At 51.9% G+C, this 22,270-nt stretch overlaps 1 protein-coding gene across 2 annotated transcripts in view; it reads right to left on the bottom strand.

Annotated features, from left to right (window-relative positions):
- Positions 1-19,246, bottom strand: part of UACA (uveal autoantigen with coiled-coil domains and ankyrin repeats) — a 30,479-nt gene extending 11,233 nt beyond the window's left edge. The window contains exons 1-9 of one of the 2 annotated variants that reach the window (XM_071754079.1): positions 19,083-19,246; positions 5,995-6,128; positions 5,484-5,572; positions 4,297-4,361; positions 3,342-3,399; positions 2,812-2,882; positions 2,031-2,137; positions 1,051-1,232; positions 575-612 (exon numbers count right to left, since the gene is read on the bottom strand). In XM_071754079.1, the coding sequence (XP_071610180.1) occupies positions 575-612; positions 1,051-1,232; positions 2,031-2,137; positions 2,812-2,882; positions 3,342-3,399; positions 4,297-4,361; positions 5,484-5,572; positions 5,995-6,128; positions 19,083-19,139 (801 nt within the window). In that variant the 5' untranslated portion in view covers positions 19,140-19,246. Of the gene's footprint in view, positions 1-574; positions 613-1,050; positions 1,233-2,030; positions 2,138-2,811; positions 2,883-3,341; positions 3,400-4,296; positions 4,362-5,483; positions 5,573-5,994; positions 6,129-8,977; positions 9,115-19,082 lie in introns of those variants that run through there. The other variant, XM_071754078.1, reaches the window with a different exon arrangement.
- Positions 19,247-22,270: the final 3,024 nt, after the last annotated feature.

The raw sequence follows: 22,270 nt of genomic DNA, 5'->3' as shown, positions 1-22,270 counted from the left end.
AAACTTATGGAAAAAACTTATGGAAAAAACTTATGGAAAAAACTTATGGAAAAAAATGAAAAAAATTATGAAAAAAATTATGAAAAAAATTATGAAAAAAATTATGAAAAAAATTATGAAAAAAATTATGAAAAAAATTATGAAAAAAATTATGAAAAAAAATTGGGAAAAAAAATTTTTAGGTCAGTTAAAACCAATTCAGTTTTATTCTCCCCCTCCTCTTCCTGCTTTTAAAGCTCCAGGTTTGCAGACCTGGCAGCTACAGCACCCCCTGCACCCCAACCAGCTTTGCCACGTGCTGCAGTGACACCAAAGCCACCTCCTTGTCCAGCACCAGCTCACTCCCAGCTCCTGGAAGTGGAGTGAAAATGAACACTGGCCCTAAGCCAGGCTCCCAAATCCCTGCTCATTCTGGGCCCTGCATTCTAACAAACTTTCACCTCTTTTTGCACTTCCAGAGGAAAACTGAAGGGCATCATTGCTACCAAAGGATGGAGCTGCACTAATGGGGTGTGACCCCTCACAGCTTCTTCAGAAGCTCTCTGGAGGAGGTCATGAGTACCATGAGCCTTACCTTTTGTTCAGGCTGCCCCTTCTTCAGACTGCCTCTTGCTAAAAAAAAAAAAAAAAAAAAAAAAAAAAAAAAAAAAATACCACAAAAAGAGGAAGTTAAAAATACCTTTCATTCAGAGCCACGCAACACATCCAGCTCTCTCTACCAAGTATTCACCTGGCAGGAAACTTCAAAAAATGGATTTCCCCCTCCCCAGTTAATCAGATGTGGGCACCCGAGCACAGAGTTTCTCTCTGGGTAAAGCTCAATAATTCCTGTGCTGTCACTGCAATGCTGGGCTCAGCAGTGTTAATACCTCGAGGCCTGCAGTAACCTTAAAAGCTTCACTAGAGCCCAGGAAACCCCAAACCCTGCTTTCCTCTCCCAAAAGGCAGCTCACCACCTTTTTTTGTCTGCAGCCCTGCACACCCCGCTTCCCCGGGGACACCCGCTCCAAGGGCACCAACAACAGCTCCTTCCAGCCACGTCCCTCGTACCTTTGCTGGAATCCTCAAGGGCAGCTTTGATTAAAGCCAAAATGTCAATATTGTCCCCAATTCTGGCATAGTAAGCACAGTCATGGCCAAGGCCATCAGTCACCCCCACGTCTGCACCGTTCCTCAGCAGCACTTCCACTGCATCCTTGCAGCCGTACTCACAGCCCAGCATCAGGGCAGTCCTGGGGAGGGCAGAGAGGGCTTCAGAGACACTGGGATGGAGCAGCCCCTTCCAGAAATGACCCCTCACACACCTCTGCCTGGCCCCAGGAACCTGCATCAAGCAGCTTTTCCTCCATCAGGAGGCCCAGCTTTAAAATGTCAGTGTTTGGGTATTTTTCGGGAAGGCAGCAGGGCTTGGAGGGAAGGCAGCACAAACCTCCTGCCCCCGAGAGGCACCCAGGGGGCTGAGACCTCCTGAGGCTTCCTCTCTGCTTAGATCCAAACCCCACAACCAAGGCTGAAAGCTCCAGGAGTGCTGAGCAGCCCTGGCAATGCCTCCCAGTACTCCCAGTGCTTTGTTGCCCCCTCTCCAAGGAGGAACTGGCACTGGCACAAATGTTCTGTTTCTACAAATAGAAAACCCCTTCCATGAAAAGAAGCAAAATTTCATGGTCTTCAGGTCCTCAGGGGACACAAGTCCCTCCTGACAGAGCCCCACTTGTGCCAGGACCCATCCTGATCCCCCAGGGGTGCAGGATGCAGCCTTGGGCAGCCAAGCCCTGGCTGAACCACTGTGGTTATTGCCAGCAGAGAAACAAATCCAGGTGGCATTTCAGAGGCAAGGAGAGGCAATAAATAAATAAAAAAAAATGCCAAGCTTATCTGCATTATTGCATCCACACATCTAATTCTGAACTACATCCCTGGTTCCTCTCCACTGGATTTAGAGTATTTATTCTGTGGCCTGAAAGGCAAGGGGCAGGTCCCTGCTCCCTCCCCTTCCCATGCAGCAGACCCCCCCTGCATGCATCCCCTACCTGTTCTGTTTGTCCCTGGCATTGACATCTGCTCCTCTCTCCAGCAGCAGCTGACACAGCGTGGGACGACACATCTGAGTGGCCAGCACCAGGGGTGTCCTCCCATCCTGCAGAGGGGAGGGAAAGGGACATCAGGACACCAGGAGAGGGGGCAGCAGGGAGGGGACATCAGGACAGCAGGGAACGGGCATCAGGACATCAGGGAGGGGGCATCAGGACAGCAGGGAAGGGGCATCAGGACAGCAGGGAAGGGGACAGCAGGGAAGGGGACAGCAGGGAAGGGGACAGCAGGGAAGGGGACAGCAGGGAAGGGGACAGCAGGGAAGGGGACAGCAGGGAAGGGGACAGCAGGGAAGGGGACAGCAGGGAAGGGGACAGCAGGGAAGGGGACAGCAGGACAGCAGGGAAGGGACATCAGGACAGCAGGGAAGGGACATCAGGACAGCAGGGAAGGGACATCAGGACAGCAGGGAAGGGGCATCAGGAAATCAGGGAAGGGGCATCAGGAAATCAGGGAAGGGGCATCAGGAAATCAGGGAAGGGGACAGCAGGAAATCAGGGAGGGGACACCAAGAAAGGGAAACCAAGAAAGGGAAACCAAGAAAGGGAAACCAAGAAAGGGAAACCAAGAAAGGGAAACCAAGAAAGGGAAACCAAGAAAGGGAAACCAAGAAAGGGAAACCAAGAAAGGGAAACCAAGAAAGGGAAACCAAGAAAGGGAAACCAAGAAAGGGAAACCAAGAAAGGGAAACCAGGGGAAGAGCTCTGAGCAGCAAGTTACCCCATCTTTTGAATTCACCGAGGCCCCGTGGTCACACAGCAGCTGGATGCTGGAGGAACAGTCTGACATAGCTTCCAGGAGAAAAAGGACAAGTTAGAGCACTGAGAACAGCACCAAACAGCCTTTGGGAAACCCCAAACACCTCCCTGGGTGCAGCTCCACACATTCTGTCAAACAAGTAAGTTAAAGCATGACCAAGCTCCATGACTTGGCTCTCACACAGCACATGAAGGAAACCCAGCACTCCTGAAGCATCCTGAGGATGCAGGCAGGAAAGGGACCTGAACCCCTGACACCACACTAAAACCTGCCTGGATAGGTCAGATTTTACCATTCAGTTCATGGGCATCAGGGACCTTCAGACCCTCAGCCTCTGCCAGGACTCTGAAGTTTGTCACTGGGCACAAATGTCCTGGCAACGTGAAACAGTTTCTCCCACTACAGTCACCAAAATTAAAAACTTGCCCATCTGAAAATCAGCCCAGGAACTCTTGATTCCCAACTAATTCCCAGCAAGGAAAACCTTTTACCTGCATCATGCAGAGCAGTTCTTCCCTGGAGATCCACGTTCTCTGTTGGACAATTGAACTGGTAACATAAGTAACCACAGTTATCAATGAGGATGCAGACTGCACTTAAACCAGGACATTTTTTGAGGTTTGAATTAAAGAAATCAAGATATTTAAAAAAAAAAAAACACACCACAAACCTTAAGGTTTTTAGTTTACAAATGCAGTGAGACATGAAAGAATGAGCTATGGGTAAATGCACTGGAGTGCTCTAAACACATCAATCAGAATTTGCAGAATTAAGAAAACACAAACAAACCACACAATTCAGACTTGTCAGACACTTCCAGGTGCCCCTCCCTATGGCTGAGGTTCTGCATTTGTCACCACCACTTCACTACCTGGATCACTACTGGTTCTGGCACTGCACAGGTACCATTTCTATCTGCATGTGACATGCACCAAACAAACAGAAGATGAAGAACACAGCAGAACTTAGAAAAAAATTCAACTGAACTCACACTGACCAGGAATAAAAGATTTAAAAAAAATGAAAAAGCATCCCAACCTAAGCCAAGCCCCAGTGGTGTTCCCTTACTGGGAGATGATGGATATAAATGCCCATCACCAGGGAAGCCCAGTGCCAAGCAGACCTCCCAGTGCTCCTGCTCCTCTGTGCAGCCACACTCAAAAAAGGAACACTGATCTTCAAAAGACACTCAGCTCCATTTCCTTTAGGAGGTGGGAACTACATTTTCATTTGATTACGTGAAAAGAAAAACATATTTTATCACTCTTGCAGCCTCCATGTGTTGTTCAACACATGAGTGTCTTTTCCCCAGGACTGATTTTTAAAAAAGAATGAAAACTGGTTTTTAAAAAGTGACATATCCCAATTTTGAGTCAGTGTATTTAACAGTGCCTTTTTTTCATCTCAGTGATAAAACCCATACCCACAATTTGTATTTTTCCATACCTGCAGCAGCTTCTGCAAGCACAAAGCATGTCCATACTTTGCAGCCAGGTGCAGGGCATTTCTGCCTGGAGGGAGAGAGCAACAAACACCAAGTCAGGATCCCTTCTGAGCATCTCTCTAAGCTCAACATGCCCAAGTTGTTTCCCAGAGAGCCCATTGGTAACCACAGCATTTAATCACAGCATTAATAAGTTCATTTGTACTTCCCCAGAACAGTAGCACAGCTTATTTCATCTAAAAAAAAAAAAAAAAAAAGTCATTTTCCCCCTCCATAAGGAAATTTCCTCCATAAGTCATTTTCCTCCTCCTCTGCTTCATTAATGCCCATCTGCTTCATTAATGCTCATCTGCTTCATTAATGCCCATCACTGCCAGGTGTAAGAACCCTGGAGATTCCTGTGCCATGAGGCTGCCAGGCTGACCTCATCCTGACCAATATTCACCTTTTAGATCCAGTCCCTGTCCTGCACACCCTTCACCAGTTGTTACTCATTATTTCAGAGCCACTGCAACCAGGATCCAAGCTCATTACTGACATTTCAAAATAATGCAAATGATTTCACATGATTTAAAAAAAAATAATCTGCCATGAAAAAAAAAAAAAAAAAAAAAAAAAGGGAGGAGGCCAGGTTATTCCTGTAATGGCTCTGAAAACAAAACACTGCTAATTAACCATGTTAAATGAGAAGATAAACAACCCAAGGCAAAATTAACACCCATTTTCAGTGTGTTTTCCATAAAACCTTCACCAGGAAACCAAGAGGGTGGCACAGAAGTGCTCCCGAGCTGTCAGGGCTGAGTGGGAACAGGAAAAACCTTTCTGTTTATTCTGAACCCTCCTGGCACACAGTCCCAGTCTCAGTGAAACACCCTCAGGATTTAAATGAACAGAAATTCACTTAAACCCATTCTTACTGTGGTTCTCAGCAGAAATGCTGATCCAGTGACTCTGGAGCAGGATGTGTCCACACCCCCAGCAGCACCAAACCAGGGTTCTGACACAGCCCTGAGCTCACAGGACAGGGCATGGCCACATTCCTCAAATTCACCAGCAAGTCTCACAGATAATAAATTATTTTGCCAGCTATGGAGAGGAGGAATATCTATCCTGTAGGGCAGCTTAATTCTACTCCAAAATAAAAAGAAAAACAGTTGAGAACTTTTGGAAGTTGCTCTTGCAAGCCCACCTGCAGCATCCGTGGCTGTGATGTCAGCTCCATGCATAAGGAAGGTGTTCAAGCAATCCAGGTTTCCCTTTGATGCTACAACATGGAATCTGAAAGCAGAAAATACCTCAGTACAACTGTTCTAGACACAGAAATCATAGTATTAACCAGGAAATCCAAAGCAAACACCTCTATACTGAGAGCATTCTACAAGGCAGCTCTGGGCAGCATCCAAGTCCACTGAAGAGTTTTGCAGATATTGCTTTAGGGAAGAAAATCACTTCAGTGATCAACATTCACCTGGACTCAGTGAGCCAGGTAAGGAACCAGGAGGTTTTCTACTTCTATTTAAGATTAAAACCTGGCTGGAGCAAGTCTGTAAACACTGATCCTCACTCTGAGCACTCCACATTCCAGCTGCCTGGTACTGGAGTTCAGATGAGGCAGAACCCAAGCTGAGGCAGGACACAAATGTGTGAATTAAGCAGAGTTCAGAGCAGCAGCAGAGTCAGGAATTCCGGCAGCTACTTACGCAGATCTCCCCTCCACATCCAGCTTAGTAGGACTGACCCCTTTTTTGGCAAGGATTGATGAAACCTTTTCCACATCACCCCGTTCAGCTGCTTTCATTAACCTGTCATCATATTTGTTCCAGTCTGTGCTCAGCTGTGGGAGAGAACCAGAAAAGCAAATGAGCTCCTGGGGCACCGGGGATCCACTGAAGAAACTTCACCAAAAGTCACCTGCAGCTGCTGGGATAAACCAGAAACACCTCTCTTGCAAACAAGAGCTGTTGCATTTTTTCAGTGGGTTTGTGTGTAGCAGCACTGCAGCCCTTCAGCCAGGCTGGGACAAAGAGCTTTAGGATCAAACCTCTTTGGTTTTCCCCATTCTGCTTTGTTCCAGCAGGACCCAAAGGACACAGCAGTTCCTCATCCTCACTCCCCAGGGCTCAGCCAGATCCTCACACCAGGCAGTGCTCAGATACCTCCTTTTCCCTCCTCTTATCTGCTACCAGGCATCAGCACCAGCCTGACACAGGAGGCTGCCAGGGTTCTTGTTTCCCTTTGTTGCCAACCACTGGAACTGGAACTGGCTAAAGGAAACAAACAGCTCTTTCATTTCTCTATATTAAATATCTCTGCCTCAAAAAAATTACAAATTAGCAAACAAGATGCTACACAAAGGAACAGATAAGGGAGGAGCTGCAAGCAATGGAGCCCAAAACAACATCGTTGACAGCTTCAATCCAAGAAATTATCTGCTGTGAAAGCTTCTGAGGATTCAGTACAGAAACCCACAAGGAAGTGGGCAGCTCAAACACAGCAGCTGCACCTTTCCCCGTGGAGAAGTCACCAGGGGAGGGGTGCAATAACAGGACAAACCCCTACACACAGCCAGCAGATTCAGGTCCCAGCACTTCAGCAGCTCTGCACCCGCTGAGCCCTCCCTGATGGACACCAGGAGCTCCCCAGCATCACTGGAAGTGACACTGGAAGCTTCCCACACCCATCCCCTAACAAAAAATGAGGGGAGAACAGCAAAGAGCAGAGATTTCCCCTGACTGCTGCAATTTCCTGCTCCACAGAACATCCCCAGGGGTGCAGAGTTTGAGGCTCCCACCCACAGACACTGCCACGAAAAGCATCCTTGGGACCAGGGACCAAGGACCAGGAACCAAGGACCAGGAACCAAGGACCAGGAACCAGACTCCTGGAGCTGAGCTGTAAGGAAAAAGAGTGGATCTGACACCAGAACCAACCCTGCAGCTGTAAGGAAAGGGTGGATCTGACACCAGAACCAACCCTGCAGCTCAGCTGTAAGGGAAGAGTGGATCTGACACCAGAACCAACCTTGCAGCTGTAAGGGAAGAGTGGATCTGACACCAGAACCACACTCCTGGAGCTGAGCTGTAAGGAAAGGGTGGATCTGACACCAGAACCAACCCTGTAGCTAAAAGGAAAGAGTGGATCTGACACCAGAACCAGCCCAGCACAGAACCAAGTGCTGCAGGCAGTGTGGGGACAGCCACCAGCTCAGAAACATTCACTGATCCTACTCTGGATTTGTCCATCCTTAAAAATAGACCTGAAACAGCTCCATTATGCCCCAGGCAGCTTTCAGGTTTTGATATGAAAAAGATGAGCTCAGAATACACAACAGGACACAGATTCTCCTGACCCCATCCCTGTTTAAAGGGGCAGCATTTAGCTCAGCACTGATTTATAGAGCTGAACACCCACTGAGCTGCAGGAAAAAGTCAAGGTTTGTAACTGCAAACTGAGTGCACTGCCCACAGCAATGCAGAGTGCACAGGCAAACACAAACCAGGCAGAAACAAACCCCTACACACTCAGACTCAGATATTTGTCACCCTCCCACTTTTTCCTTATTTCCAATGTAAGATTTCAGATCCCAGGCCAAGCATCCCAGCCCAAAACAGAGTTTCCTTCCCTTCCTTCCCAAAACATCTCAGCAGTCTCCATGTGAAAGCAACACACAACAGGTAACACACAACAGCTATGCACAGCTTTCATTTTAAAAAATATTTACACTCCATCAAGACAGAAATACCTTCACCTTAAGTTTCTCACTAGCAAGGATCAATTTTTTTTCAAGATTTCATGTACTACATTCTGGAAGATCCACACTGCAGAGAGCCAAAGCCCACCAGGCAGTTCCCAGAGCTCCAGCAAGGTCTCACCTTGCACCAGAGCCAAGATTTGCCAGGAAAAGAGGAGAAACAAAGGAGAACAAACCCAAAACCCCACTGCCAGCAGGCTACATCTGGAGAACAATTTGTATACATTGCAATTATCCTCTTTATTCTTCATTCTCACCATCACAGAGCAGAGGAATCACGGAATCTTTCACAACAGCTTGCTCAGTACTTGCTAAAAGTGACATAAATCCTGAAACCACAGCTCAGAGCCACCACTTATCCCAGCTCCATGCAGTGAGCCCATCCCTCAGCTCAGAGCCCAGCCCTGCCTGGCAGAGAGGTCCCAGCCCTGGTGACACTGCTGGGGCAGACAGGTGGCAAAGTCTCTTCTCTGCCTACCCTTTACATTTGGGTTTTAAATACCTTAAAACCACACTTGCATCCAGCTCTGTCCCCTCCAAATCCTTTTGCTCATGAGCCATTTCACAGCCTTGGAGGACAGCAACCACACCTTGCACGTGTGCCTTGAGCCTCCCAGCCCACAGAAAGCCCTTCCCCACCCACCCTTTCCTCCTGCTTATTGCAGAAATCTCCTAAGTAACAAGAGCTCTTTCAAGAATTGCTGTCACCTTAATATTTTTTCCCTTGCTTGGAACACACAGGAAGGAGATGCCATTTACTGATGATGCCCTGAACCAAATACTGACACCCGAGCACATCACATTTAAAGAAAATTCCTGGCAGGAAGAGCTGTTAAAGAGAGGATGAGGAAGGACCAGTTACAAAACACAAAATTCAGAGGGTTTCCATTTTTGCAGCTGCAAATCACTGAGCTGAGACCTGAGATACCTACTGTGTCTGTGGCTGCACAGGAGAACCAACAAGTCATCCTGGAGCTGGCAGGAGCACTCGGTCCCTCTGGCATCCAGTCCCCACAGCACTGAGCTGGCCCAGGACCTGCTGCTACAAAGGGATTTTCTCCACAGCCCTGAGCTCCTCCCGTGCCATCCTTCACTCAGCTCGGATCCCCAGGGATGTTCTCCCCATCTCCAGGATCCCCTTCAGCCTTCATCACCCTTCCCAGGAGGTGGGTGATGCCCTCCAGGCAGGGTCTGAGCACCCAAGCCCCGCCAGAGCCCGGGGTTCTGCATCCCAGGGCCAGCCAGACCCCATTAATACTGCCCAGCTCTGGAATAGCTTGTAAACAATACCTAGACAGTCTCAGCAGATCTATTTTCTGACCAGCCAGGCCCTGGCAGCAGAGCTGTAGCTGGGAATAAATTCCCTGCGTGCTGCTGCCCGGAGCCGGGCGCTGGGGATTTGGGGTGAACTCAGCAGAGAGGCATCTCCCCAGCTCTGCTGCTCCTGTCCTGCCTGCAGACAGCTTGGGGACAGCAAGCACAGCCCTGGGGTGACACTCGGGAAGGGCATGCTTGCCACCACCACTAATAAATAACACGGGACCGAAATACTCCCGGGTGGAATTTTTGGTTTTTTTTTTTTTTTTCCCCCGTCCCACCTCAGCCCCGGCCTCCGGCTGAGCCAGGCAGCAGAGCAGATGGAATGGGGTGATCCTATTTGGACAGGCCTGGGACCCACTTTAAATTAGAAAACACACATGCCTCCCCTTAGAAAAAAAAATAAATAACATAATCTAAATCTCCTTTTACAGCGATGAATCCCGTCGTGAATAGAAGCAGGTCTCAGGTTACTGCTGCTGCCAGGCTGTCTCCCAGGAAGCAGAGGAGTCTCAGAGGCTGCGGAACACCCAGACAGAGCAGTGATTAACAGGGGAAGACACTGTCTCCTCTCACCAGTGTTAAATTTAACAGGAAATCTCCCCAGTGCCACATTTAGAGGACTGGGTCAGCATCCCAAGCCAGGCACTGCTCTGTCTGCAGAGAGAAACAGAGCCAGGAAAGCACCCAGCCTGGGGGCACTCACAGGAGCAGCAAACAACCCAATAATAAATGGTTCTTCCCAGCAGGGAGAATCTGAACATCACCCCCTCCTCTCTGCACAACTCCCTCCCTCAGCCCCTCAGCCCCGGCAGCCCCCAGCCCCTTCCCTCCCAGCACCCAGGGGGTTGCAGAAGTGGTGATGGCAGAGCCAGCCCAGAAAGGGCAGGGGCTGTGTCACCTCCTGAGCAGGACCAAGGCTGTCTCCTCAAGATAAAAACTCCGGTTTTGGGGGAAAAAAAGCCAAACAACAACAAACAAAAAAGTAACCCCCAAAAAAAAGGCCACACCAAAAAAACACCACCACTAAAACCTTTCACAAGTGACAGCAACAGAAAAAAAAAGAAAGAAAAAAGGAAAGGGAAGAGGGAAGAGGGAAGAGGGAAGAGGGAAGAGGGAAGAGGGAAGAGGGAAGAGGGAAGAGGGAAGAGGGAAGAGGGAAGAGGGAAGAGGGAAGAGGGAAGAGGGAAGAGGGAAGAGGGAAGAGGGAAGAGGGAAGAGGGAAGAGGGAAGAGGGAAGAGGGAAGAGGGAAGAGGGAAGAGGGAAGAGGGAAGAGGGAAGAGGGAAGAGGGAAGAGGGAAGAGGGAAGAGGGAAAGAAGAAAGCTGCTCCCAGTCCAAACACACCAGAGCTGCCTCAGCCCAGGCTGCTCTCAGCCTGCCAGGGATTCTTCCCAGCTCCTGATCCCCAGGATAAGGCAGTGTCCCATCTCCAGTGTCCCATCTCCACCAGGACCAGAGACAGTTCTCGTTCCCTATCAGCTGGGATCTGGGGTGCCCTCGGTTTTGGGGCTTTACACCAAGCAGAGCACCCTCTGGAACTGTGACACCTCCAGGAGTGCTGCAGAAATCCACATTCACACCAAGCACAGGGTCTGTCTCCTGAAGCTCTCCCAGCTTTTCAGATTTCCTGGGCTAAAGGGATTCCTCCTTAATAATTCTGAACTAATTGCTCTGTTAGCTTGCCCAGTTTTCCCTCAAATCCAGGTGAGCTTTTGGGATGCTCATCACCCTTTGGCCAGGGCTGCACCAACCACCACCACTGCCATTCTCTGGGCTCCAAACCCCTTCTCTCACCAGGTATTTGGCTGGTCAGAAATCAAGATACTTCCTCTAGCTGCAGTTCTCATCTGGGAGCTACCTGTGGAGCATCACACACCATCCCTACACCCACCCCCCAGCACCTGCCCAGGCAGCAGACAAAGAGCAGCACAGGTCCTGCTGGTTACTGAGTACCAGAGTCAGGTTAGAGCAGACACTCCACAGCCTTTACACCAAGCTTGCTCTCATCATTACAATTAAGTATTTAGAGATGAGAGCAGCAGGAGCACGGCCAAAGGGATTTATTTACACCCAGAGCATGTTTGGTACCAGGCTCCCTGCTCCCCAGGGCAGCCAGGATGCTGTGGCTGCACGGAGAGCAGCAGCAAGGGGAGATCTCCCAGGCTATAAAATAAATACATATATTTATACACCACTTGCAACACCTGCCACGGCCTGAGAAGCAACCAGCAAAGTTGATGTTTAAACTATCACTGCCATAAAAAATATATTTATCACTCAGCAGAGCCCCATACCTGGGGAATGAGCCTGAAGCTACTGAGCATCTTCATCCTCTTCACCCAAACAAGGAGCCCCTGAGAGAATTCTGGGGCCACGGGGACCCAAAGAGAGGACAAATGAAGATTCCAACTTGGAAAGCAACCTACAGCTCCTTAACCCCAGCAGCTCCTCTGTCAAGAACCCAAATGTTCTCCAGAGGGAAATTCCAGCCACTGGAAAGGAACCTTCAAGACTTTTCCTGCCAGCAGAGGAAGAGATTTCTGGTCACCAGGCTGAGCACAGGGCACTGCTCCCATCTGAGACTGATTTAACCCAGGGCCAGGGGCACAGTGGGCCCAACACTGCAGCAAAATAACTTGTGAGGAGTGAAAATGTTGCTGAAAGAGAATCACAGAATCATGGAATCGTCTGGGTTGGAAGGGACCTCTGAGATCATCAAGTCCAACCCTTGAATATATATATAAAAATATATATAAATATACATAAATATATATATAATATATAAATATATAAATAGATATATTAAAAAATATATAAATAGATATATTAAAAAAAAAAAAATATATATATAAATACATAGCATTGCTCAGCAAGTTTCCACCTGGACTGGAAACTGCTCCTCCAGAGCCCCTGAACACACCTGCCCAACACTGACTCCCTAAATAAAGAGCATGTTTAAATAAAGCAGGGGCAACCTGCAGCAGTAATCCCCCTCACTCCAGAAATACCAGCTGGAACCCAGAGCAGTTCTTAAACCTCTCGGCCTGAAAGCTGCCATAAAGCTGTGAAAGTGAACACAGCTCCTGGGCACTGCTGGGCCAGGCAGATAATCCCATTAATGGAAAAAAAAAAAAAAAAAAAAAATCCCACTGGGAGCCATCCTCCTCTAATGCCATTACTGGGTGACATAAGCAGATAAAACACTGAGGGCAGAGCTGCCACCCCACTGACAGCAAGAGCTCACAGATACACGAGTGGTCCTAAAAATATATGGAAAAAAAACATTATCATCCCATTTCTGGAGTAGAGAAACTGCACTTTGAGAGCTGTGAAGACCACCAGAGGGAATAATTCTTCCGAAGAAGGGACCAGGAGTATTTTATTTATATTATTTTACATCCATCTTGGTCACAAGGGATTCATTTTTCCAGCTGAGGTTTTGGTTTTTCTTTGGGGAAAGAGACTGAAGAGTCCCTGGAAAACCTGTCCAGGGCAAAAAAAACATCCATCAGCCCAAACTCCTCATTTGTTTTCTTTTTCTGCCCAGGTCAGAGCAGATTGGTGACCAAAGCCCAGGCCTGAGCAGGCACACCCTGCAATTTCAGGTGCTGCACAGTGACAGCTGCTTCTGAAGTGCTTTGATTTATTTAAAAACTGCTTTGGCTGATAAAATAAAAGGACAGGTCAGGCTCCTGGAATTGTTTTTTCTTACAGGTAAACACCCAGGGGCAGAGCAGCCAAAGCTTTGGCTCATCTGCAGCTGCCAAGGGGATCCCAGGTTTGGGAAAGGGCTCAAGGAGGGGTTGGGAGGAGCAGGGTGGAAAGGGCATTTTAAATTTTATACATCTGTGTTCACAAAAATGTTCTGGGGTTTCAAGCTGCCAGAGGGATGTCCTGTTCCCTCCACACCCAGGGAAACAGCCCCAGGGCTCAGCCAGCAGGTCCCCACAGCTCACCTCCTGCTTTCCTGCCCTTCCTCCTCCATCTGCAGAAAACTCACTGAGTGCTCTGAAGGGGGAAAGGCCCAGGGTAAACAGTGCTCAAAAACGACAGCCTAAAAAACAGCCAAAAAAAAAAACCAGCCCCAAAAAAATAACCAGCCCCCCAAAAAATAACCAGCCCCCCCAAAAAAATAACCAGCCCCCCCAAAAAATAACCAGCCCAAAAAAGCCCCCCTCCAAAAAAACCAGCCTCCCCCCAAAAAAAAAACCAGCCCAAAAAAAACAGTCAAAAAAAAAAAAAATCAGCCCAAAAAAAAAACAGCCAAAAAAAATAAAAATCAGCCAAAAAAAAAAAAAATCAGCCAAAAAAAATAAAAATCAGCCAAAAAAAAAAAAATCAGCCAAAAAAAAAAAAAAATCAGCCAAAAAAAAAAAAAAAAATCAGCCAAAAAAACCACCCAGAGCTTGAAGCAGCCACAGGTACAGATTGTGGGAACTGGGGCCAGGCTCCCCCACACTGAAAAACATCAGACTTGTGGCAACAAGAGCATCCCTGCTCCCAGCTCCCAGATCACAGGGATAATCCCTGCTGCATCCCAGGAAAAAGTCATTTCCCTTTTCCACAGGGAAAAAGCAGCAGGAAGGGCAGAGCATCCCCCTGCCTGGCTGGGGGACAAACCATCAGCTTGAAAGCAGGGGCTCTCAGGCAAGGAGGGATTGATCTGTGTCCTGCTCTGTGTTTATTAATGATGTGTTAATGATGTGTTAATAACGGGGCAGCAGCCAGGCCCAGGGGTGATGGGACAGGAGATCAGATCCAGCAGCAGAGCCAGGAATATTGCCCTTTTCCAGCCCCACTCCAGCTGCTCTGAGCAAAGAGGGAGGCAGGAGCAGCTTTCTTTTATTACCAGCACTTGCTTGCTAATAAACAGCAATATTTAAATAAAGGCAGAGCCCTGCAATTCAGCAGAAGGGCAGGTGAACCCAGACCAGCCCAGCCTTACCTGCATCCCCAGCCAAGGAGGGGGAGCTTGCTCCCAGGCACCCGCTGTACCTCCAGTGCTCAAAAATACTTTTAATTGCCACATTCCAGAGTGATAAAGCATCGGTGAAAGCCACTGTTTAAGGAGCCTGATAATTACAATGCACCTGCCAAGAGGCTGCACCACAAAGCTTTGGCTGAGCCACAAACTGCTGATCTTGACTGACCTGGAGCCTCCTCAGCATCACCAAAAAGATCAGAGAAACAGGGACCTAATTCTGCAGAGCTGAATGCAAATGAATCACCAAGGCGTTCTGCACCAGCCTGAAAAAAGCTTCTGGAACCCCGAGGTTCTCTGCAGAATAACCCCAGGCAGCCTGGGGCTGGATATTTGGATATTACAGGGTTGCAGCAGCCATGGGAGAGAGGGAAGGGAAACGAAACTTTGCTCCAGCCACCAGCAGCAACGCTGGAAAAATTCTGCTGAGAGGTCAGAGCATTGTGAGTGGTGTGGCTGACAAAAAGACAAAAAGTGTTTTGTCTCTGCACCCTGACAAAATGCCACCCAAACCAGCTCGTTCCCAGAGCAGTGTGTGCCACCAGCAGCACAGGGCTCCTCTGGGGAAGAAGCTTCAGGCACGAGTGGGATCTTCAGCTGGAACCAGGTCACCACACATCTCTTTTTCACCCCATTTTTTCAGCTCCCGATTTCGTTCCCATTTCTTCGGTGCCCTCCCCAGCACACTGCTGCTGCAGGTCATTTCTTACAAAATGATTCTGCCGTAGGTCCAAAGACAGTGTTGCTGATTAATTAGCAAAGTCAATCAGTCACCTTCCATCAGGTTGGGAAAAAGAGCCAGACTGGACCCAGAACTGGTACCTCCCCTCCCCGCTGCTCCCAGGGTTCAGGTGGCTCAGCCCAAAGTTCTGCTCCTCAGGAAAAGTTCAGCATTTCACAGAGCTGGGCAGCCTCCAGGGGCAGGGAAGGGTTAACCCAACCTTCAACCAGTCCAGCTGCCACCACCTTGCTGTGCTATTATTAATAATAATAATAACAACCAGGGATCATCATTCCAGTGCTCAGATGTCAGCCTTTGTCTCTTGCACAACGCTTTCTGCTCGTGACACACGAGCTGCAGTTTCCCTTCATTAAAAAAAAATAAATCCAGCAGCACTTTTCCCAGAGGAGAAAGGAGATGAGAAGGAGAAAGGGCTGATGGAGGTTTTCACAGGGATTGCAGCTGCTCCCTCTCATTCCCTGCTGCTGCTCCAGGGCTCAGCAGTGTGAGTGTGAGTGTGCCTGTGCCTCTCACCACCTCTGCCTGGTGCCAAACCTTGGGAATACAGGGAGATCCCCAGGGAAACAGGGACACAGAGCCCTGATCCCCAGGGACACAGAGCCCTGATCCCCAGGGAAGCAGCAGGGAAGCAGCAGGGAAGCAGCAGGGAAGCAGCAGGGAAGCAGCAGGGAAGCAGCAGGGAAGCAGCAGGGAAGCAGCAGGGAAGCAGCAGGGAAACACCAGGGAAACACCAGGGAAACACCAGGGAAACACCAGGGAAACACCAGGGAAACACCAGGGAAACACCAGGGAAACACCAGGGAAACACCAGGGAAACACCAGGGAAACACCAGGGAAACACCAGGGAAACACCAGGGAAACACCAGGGACACAGAGCCCTGATCCCCAGGGAAGCAGCAGGGAAGCAGCAGGGAAGCAGCAGGGAAGCAGCAGGGAAGCAGCAGGGAAGCAGCAGGGAAGCAGCAGGGACACGAAGCCCCTTCCCTGAATTCCCAAGCTCAGGAGACAGACAGGGTTAAACCCCCCCAGTTAGAGCCAAGCACCTGGACTTCACCAGAACCTCCCCCAGCTGCGTCCCACCAGTTAAATAAAGCAGGGAACCTTCCCCCTGCCTCTCCAGAGCCAATTTCCCCTTTTCCAGTTCCAATTCCAGCAGCAAAAGGCAACGGGCAAAAGGTCTGCAGCAAAATAAACTTTGTAGAAGAACAACAAACCCAACTTTCCTCCAGCACTTTCGAGAAAAACCCAACCCCTGAGCATTTCCTATTTCCTTCGTGTGCTGCAGAGGGAATTCCTGACTGGAAAAACCACATTTCCTACCCACAAACTGGATCCCAAGCAAAGGATCAGCCCCTGCTTTGGACCTCAGAAAGAGGAGCAGTGCTGGGGTCACCCCAAGAGGATCCACTACACTAATTAAACCTCCCCTGTAAGAATTAATTAAGAAGGCACCTGGCTGAACGCAGGGCCCACGCTCTGCAGGCTCCACAGAACCCACACTCCTGCAAACCCCAAGCATTTGCCTCCCCAAATGCTGCTGCTCAGATGATTTTTCCAAGCACCATCAGCCAGATAATTCCCTTTTTCAGGCACAACATCCCAGATAACTGTGGAATTCATAGGAACCATCATTTCTGCTTTCTGCTGCCAGGCAGGTACCAAAGGCACTTCCAGGGGGTCAGCACCAGGACACCCGGGGCATGGAACCTCACCTGAAATCCAAGGAAACTTTCCAGAAGCCTGAGGAGGAGATCAGGTTTCTCTGCACCCCACAGGGAACTGCCCAGGAGGGAGGGAGGGATGAGGCTGCCCATGGAATATTCCTTCCCAGCAGCTGGACACAGGAACCCAGCTCTCCCCAGATAAAACACCCCCAGGCTCAGGCTGGCTGTCAGCACCCACCTGTGCTGATTAATTAGTGCCCAGGTTCTAAACTGGGGTTTGATTTGCTGGGGAGGTGGTGATGCAGCCAGAGTAGGGAATAAAGAGGGGAAAGGAGCAGGTAACAGGTACAAACCCCAGCTGTTAAGAGGATGTCACAGGAAAGCAAAGTGTTTTGAAATAATTCCACCCCTGAAAGCATTGGGGCTGCTCCCAGCTGCCCTGAAATGGAGCACTCACCAAAAGGAGTGAAAAATCCCAAAGCAGAGAGGGATGCTGAGGGTTTGCTGAGCTGTGATTCCTGCAGGATTCCTCTGAGCAAACAAACAGAGCCCCAGGACTAAGGAATGAGATCCCCCAGAGCCAGCCTGCACATTCCAAAGGATCAGGGGAGGTTTGGGAATGAGTCCCCCGCAGAGGGAGATGCTCAGCTCCAGGAGTCTGGGTTTGGTCAGCACTTTGCCAGCCTGGGTGCCCACACAGCTCCCAAACCAGCTCCTGTTCCCAAGGAATGGCTTCAAGCTCCAAGAGGATCCAGGGGAATCTGAAGGGCTGCTAAAATCTGAGAAGGGGCTGAAGAGAAGGGAGGGATGGCTGCAACCTGCCCTGCCCTGGTGGCCCAGGTGGCAGCAGCAAGATGGGCAGAGCAGGGAGGCAGCAGGAAAACCAGGAGTGAGGGAGGGAGCTGGAAAACCAGGGGTGAGGGAGGGACAGGGAATCCAGGAGGGAAAGAGGCAGCAGGGAATCCAGAAGTGAGGGAGGAACAGGGAATCCAGGAGTGAGTGAGGGAGGGAGGCATCAGGAAAGCCAGGAATGAGGGAGAAACAGGGAATCCAGGAGTGAGGGAGGCAGAAGGGAACCCAGGAATGAGGGAGGGAGGAACAGGGAATCCAGGGACAAGGGAGGAACAGGGAATCCACGAGTGAGGGAGGGAGGCAGCAGGAAAGCCAGGAATGAGGGAGAAACAGGGAATCCAGGAGTGAGGGAGGAACAGGGAATCCAGGAGGGAAAGAGGCAGCAGGGAATCCAGAAGTGAGGGAGGGAACAGAAAATCCAGGATTGAGGGAGGAGGCAGAAGGGAACCCAGGAATGAGGGAGGGAGGAACAGGGAATCCAGGGACGAGGGAGGAACAGGGAATCCAGGGACAAGGGAGGAACAGGGAATCCAGGAGTGAGGGAGGAACAGGGAATCCAGGAGTGAGGGAGGAACAGGGAATCCAGGGCAGCACCCACTGCATGGCCACAGCTAAAGGTGATTTTCAGCACACGAATGAATTCCCCAGTACAGATTTGTTCCCTGACCAAAACCTCTCCTGCCAAAAGCCAACTGCCAGGGGGTAAAGGTGGGGAATAATAATAATAATAATAATAATAATAATAATAATAATAATAATAATAATAATAAATATCCAAACACCAAAAGAGAGAAACTCCCTGTCCAGCAGGTAACAGCAGCCTGGCCTCTGGAAGCCAAAGTGAGGACAGAGGCAGCGGCACCCCCCGAGGTCACTTCCAGCCCCCCGAGGTCACTTCCAGCCCCCCGAGGTCACTTCCAGCCCCCCGAGGTCACTTCCAGCCGGGATGATCCCGAATCCCGGTGCACGCAGCCCCTCTCGGCCCCTTCCCGAGCAAACCCCTCAGAGCACAGCACCGGGACCGCGGTTCTGACCCAGGAACCGGGGACAGCACCACCGGGCACCCCCCAACCCCTGCTCTGAAACCCCCCTGCCCCGCACAGCCCCACCCCGCACAGCTCCGCACAACCCCGTCCCGCACAGCCCTGTCCTGCCCCTCACAGCCCCCCCCCGCACAGCCCTGTCCCGTACAGCCCTTTCCCGCACAGCCCTGCCCCTCACAGCCCCAGGGGGCTGAAGGGCCGGGCCCCCGCGCTCTGCCGCCACGCACTGCCCAACCCCCTCAGCCCCTTTCCCCGCAGCCCTCCCGCCCATCCCATCCCCCCCGGAGCCTCAAGAGCCCTCAGGGTGCCCGCCCCGCAACCCCCGCTCCGTCCCCAAGTCACCTCAGGGGGGCTCAGCCCGGCCCTCCCGCACTCCTCAGCCCCCAGCGGGGACCCCCCCAGCCACTCCCGCACTCCTCATCCCGCAGCCCCTCACCGCGCTGCCGCCGATGATGGCTTCGTGCTTCTTCAGGCGGGACTTGAGGCTCTTCATGGCGCGGCCCCGGGCGGGCGGGCGCGGTACCGGCCCGGCGATCCGCGGTACCGGCCCCGCTGCGCACCGGGCCCCGCACCGGCCCCGCTCCCGCAGCCGCCAGGGCCGGGACGCAGCGGCCCCGCCCACCCCCGCGCCCCTAAGCCCGCCGCCCCGCCCCCGCGGCAGCTGCAGCCAATCACCGCCCGCCCTGCGGGAGCGGCGGCCAATCAGCGGGCGGGGAGAGAGGGAGGGACTTCCTCATTTTAAAGGTGGGCGTGGTCAGAAGGGGGCGGGGGCTCCCTGGAGGGAGCCGCCCGCCCGGCCGGCAGGGGGCGCGCCGCGGGCGGGGCAGTGGCAGTGGCAGGCGGCAGGCGGGGCGGCGCTCTGGCCTGAGGGCAGCGGCTCGGGGGCATAGAGAGGAGAGGGCCGGACCGGGCCAGAGCAGAACCGGGATGGGAACCGGGATGGGAACCGGGATGGGAACGGGGGTGACCCGAGAGGAAACTCCTCCTGGGGCACAGGATCACAAAATCACAGAATCACAGAACCAACACAGAACCAACACAGAACCAGTCACAGAACCAACACAGAACCAACACAGAACCAACACAGACCCAATCACAAAATGTTTTTTCAAGCTGGAGGAGCCCCCAGGGTCTCCAGCCCCAGCCCCGGTCCCAGCAGAACTCTGGGATGGGTGATCCCAGCCCCTGCCGGGTTCGGTGACCCAGCCCGGGCCGTGGGACACGAGCAGCACCCCAGGGTGCAGCCCCAGGGCTTGGGGGCAGGGAGTGTGCACGCAGCTTGGCTTTCCCCAGCTTGGCTTTTCCCAGATTTCTTTCCCCATCTTTCCTTTCCCATCTTTCTGTCCCCATCTCTCCTTCCCATCTTCCTTTTCCCAGATTTCTTTCCTCATCTTTCCTTTCCCATCTTTCCCCAGATTTCCTTTCCCATCTTTCTTTCCCATCTTTCTTTCCCATCTTTCTTTCCCATCTTTCTTTCCCATCTTTCCTTTCCCATCTTTCTTTCCCATCTTTCCCCAGATTTCTTTCCCATCTTTCCTTTTCCCATCTTTCCTTTCCCATCCTCCTTTCCCCAGCTCCAAGGCCTGACCCAAGCTCTCCGTGCCCTCCATCCCGGGAGATCTGCTGGATGCTCCCGAAAGAGCAGAGAGGAGCGGGAGGTGCTGCTTTACAGAACAAACTAATTAGCAGGCAGCTTTCCTCTGGCCTTAATGAGCCCTCAGCACCAATTACAGGTGAGGAGCAGCGTCTGAGCCCCGGGCTGCGGCCTCACCGGGACCTCTGCTGCTTCCTCCTCCTCCATCTCCTTCATCTCCTCCTTTTCCTCCTCCTCCTCCTCCATCACCTTCATCTCCTCCTCTTCCTCCTCCTCCTCCTCCTCCATCTCCTTCATCTCCTCCTCCTCCATCTCCTTCATCTCCTCCTCCTCCATCTCCTCCTCCTCCTCCTCCTCTGGGGAGCCCCCCCTTCCCCCCCCAGGCTGTGTCCCTGTCACCTTGTGCCCCCTTTGCTCACCCTGAGCCTTTCCCAGCGATCCCAAGGGATGGGCTGGGGTCTCCCTGTGGTTCCTCCCCTCTCCTTCCCATCTCTTCCGTCCCACGGATCTGTCCCCCCCCCCTCGGCACTGGGGGGATCTGGGGGATGGAGCAGCCGCAGTTTTGGGCACAGGGGGCTCCGGATTTCCCGAGCAGGAGGAAAGAAACCCAGAGGGACCGACACCCCCCTCCTCTGAGCAGCTTTTCCACACATCCTCAGGGCCGGGGAAACAAACCGAGGGGAGGGAAGAGGAAGGGAATGGCTGGGAATGGGAGCAGCAGCCTCTGAGGGGCCTCAGGGGAAGCCCCGTGGCACCCCCTGCCCCTTCCAAGCCTCAGAGCAGCTGCACAAATCCCATGGATTTGGGGAGGGAGAAGCTGGGGCGGTTCCTGACACCCAGGGGGCTGCGGGTTCCCATCCACCGGGGGGACAGGGACAGGGATAGGGATAGGGGACAGGGACAGGGGACAGGGATAGGGGACAGGGATAGGGATAGAGACAGGGAGAGGAATAGGGACAGGGATAGGGACAGGGAGAGGAATAGGGACAGGGATAGGGACAGGGAGAGGAATAGGGACAGGGATAGGGGACAGAGACAGGGGACAGGGACAGTGACAGGGAGAGGGGACAGGGATAGGGAACAGGGATAGGGGACAGGGACAGGGATAGGGAGGTCCTGGGGGGTGAGGGTTTCAGGGAGCTGCTCCCAGCTCCTCTCTGCATTTCTCCACCACTTTATTTTTATTTTTTTTTTTGCCAGCTCCTCCCTGTGCCAGTGGCTCAGAGCAGCGAGCAGGGCAAAGCTTTGGGGTAATTCCGGGTGGGATCAGGGTCCTGTCAGGCTGGGTGAGCACCCAAAGTCCCTGCAGGGAGGAGGGAGCCCCACGCAGACCTCGTGGGCTTTGGCTCCAGCCCCACGGGGACACCCCTGAACTCTTCCCTCCCCACTCCGAGCACCTCAACTCCTGCGTGGAGCCAACACGGGCACCTCCAGCTCCTTCCCTCACCCGTGGATCAGTTCCCGAGGAGGGGAAGTATTTCCCAAAGCATCCCGGGCAGAGAGGCCACCCCAGAAGTGCTGATGGATGGATGGAGGGGGGGGATGGATGGATGGATGGAGGGAGGGAGGGATGGAGGGATGGAGGGATGGAGGGATGGAGGGATGGAGGGATGGAGGGATGGAGGGATGGAGGGGGGGGATGCACTCACCTGGGAGGATGCCATGGCTGAGCTCCTCTGCCTCCTCTCTGCCTTCATCGGCTGGAAATGTGCTGGGCAGCCTCTAAATGGCAGCAGGAAAACGAGGGGAGGATGCACCCAGCCCTCCACACCCCGGGGCACAGGAAATCACCCTGGGGCTGGAGCAAAGGAAGGAAAAAGGTGAGACAATGAGTGGGGCAGGACACAGCCCAAAGGCTGCCCCGGGGCCAGGCTGGGGGGCACAGCTCGCTGACCACCCCCTGAATAAAATAATCACAGAATCACAACGTCAGGGCTTGGGAGGGACCTCAGAAGATCATCCAGTCCAACCTGCTGCCAGAGCAGGGTCACCTCCAGCAGGTGACAGGGGAACACATCCAGGTGGGGGCT

Source organism: Heliangelus exortis, chromosome 11 (genome assembly GCF_036169615.1).
Source record: "Heliangelus exortis chromosome 11, bHelExo1.hap1, whole genome shotgun sequence".
In the NCBI taxonomy this organism is placed as follows: domain Eukaryota; kingdom Metazoa; phylum Chordata; class Aves; order Apodiformes; family Trochilidae; genus Heliangelus; species Heliangelus exortis.
Note: the sequence above shows the minus strand (reverse complement) of the source record. Positions and strands in the feature narration are given on the sequence as shown.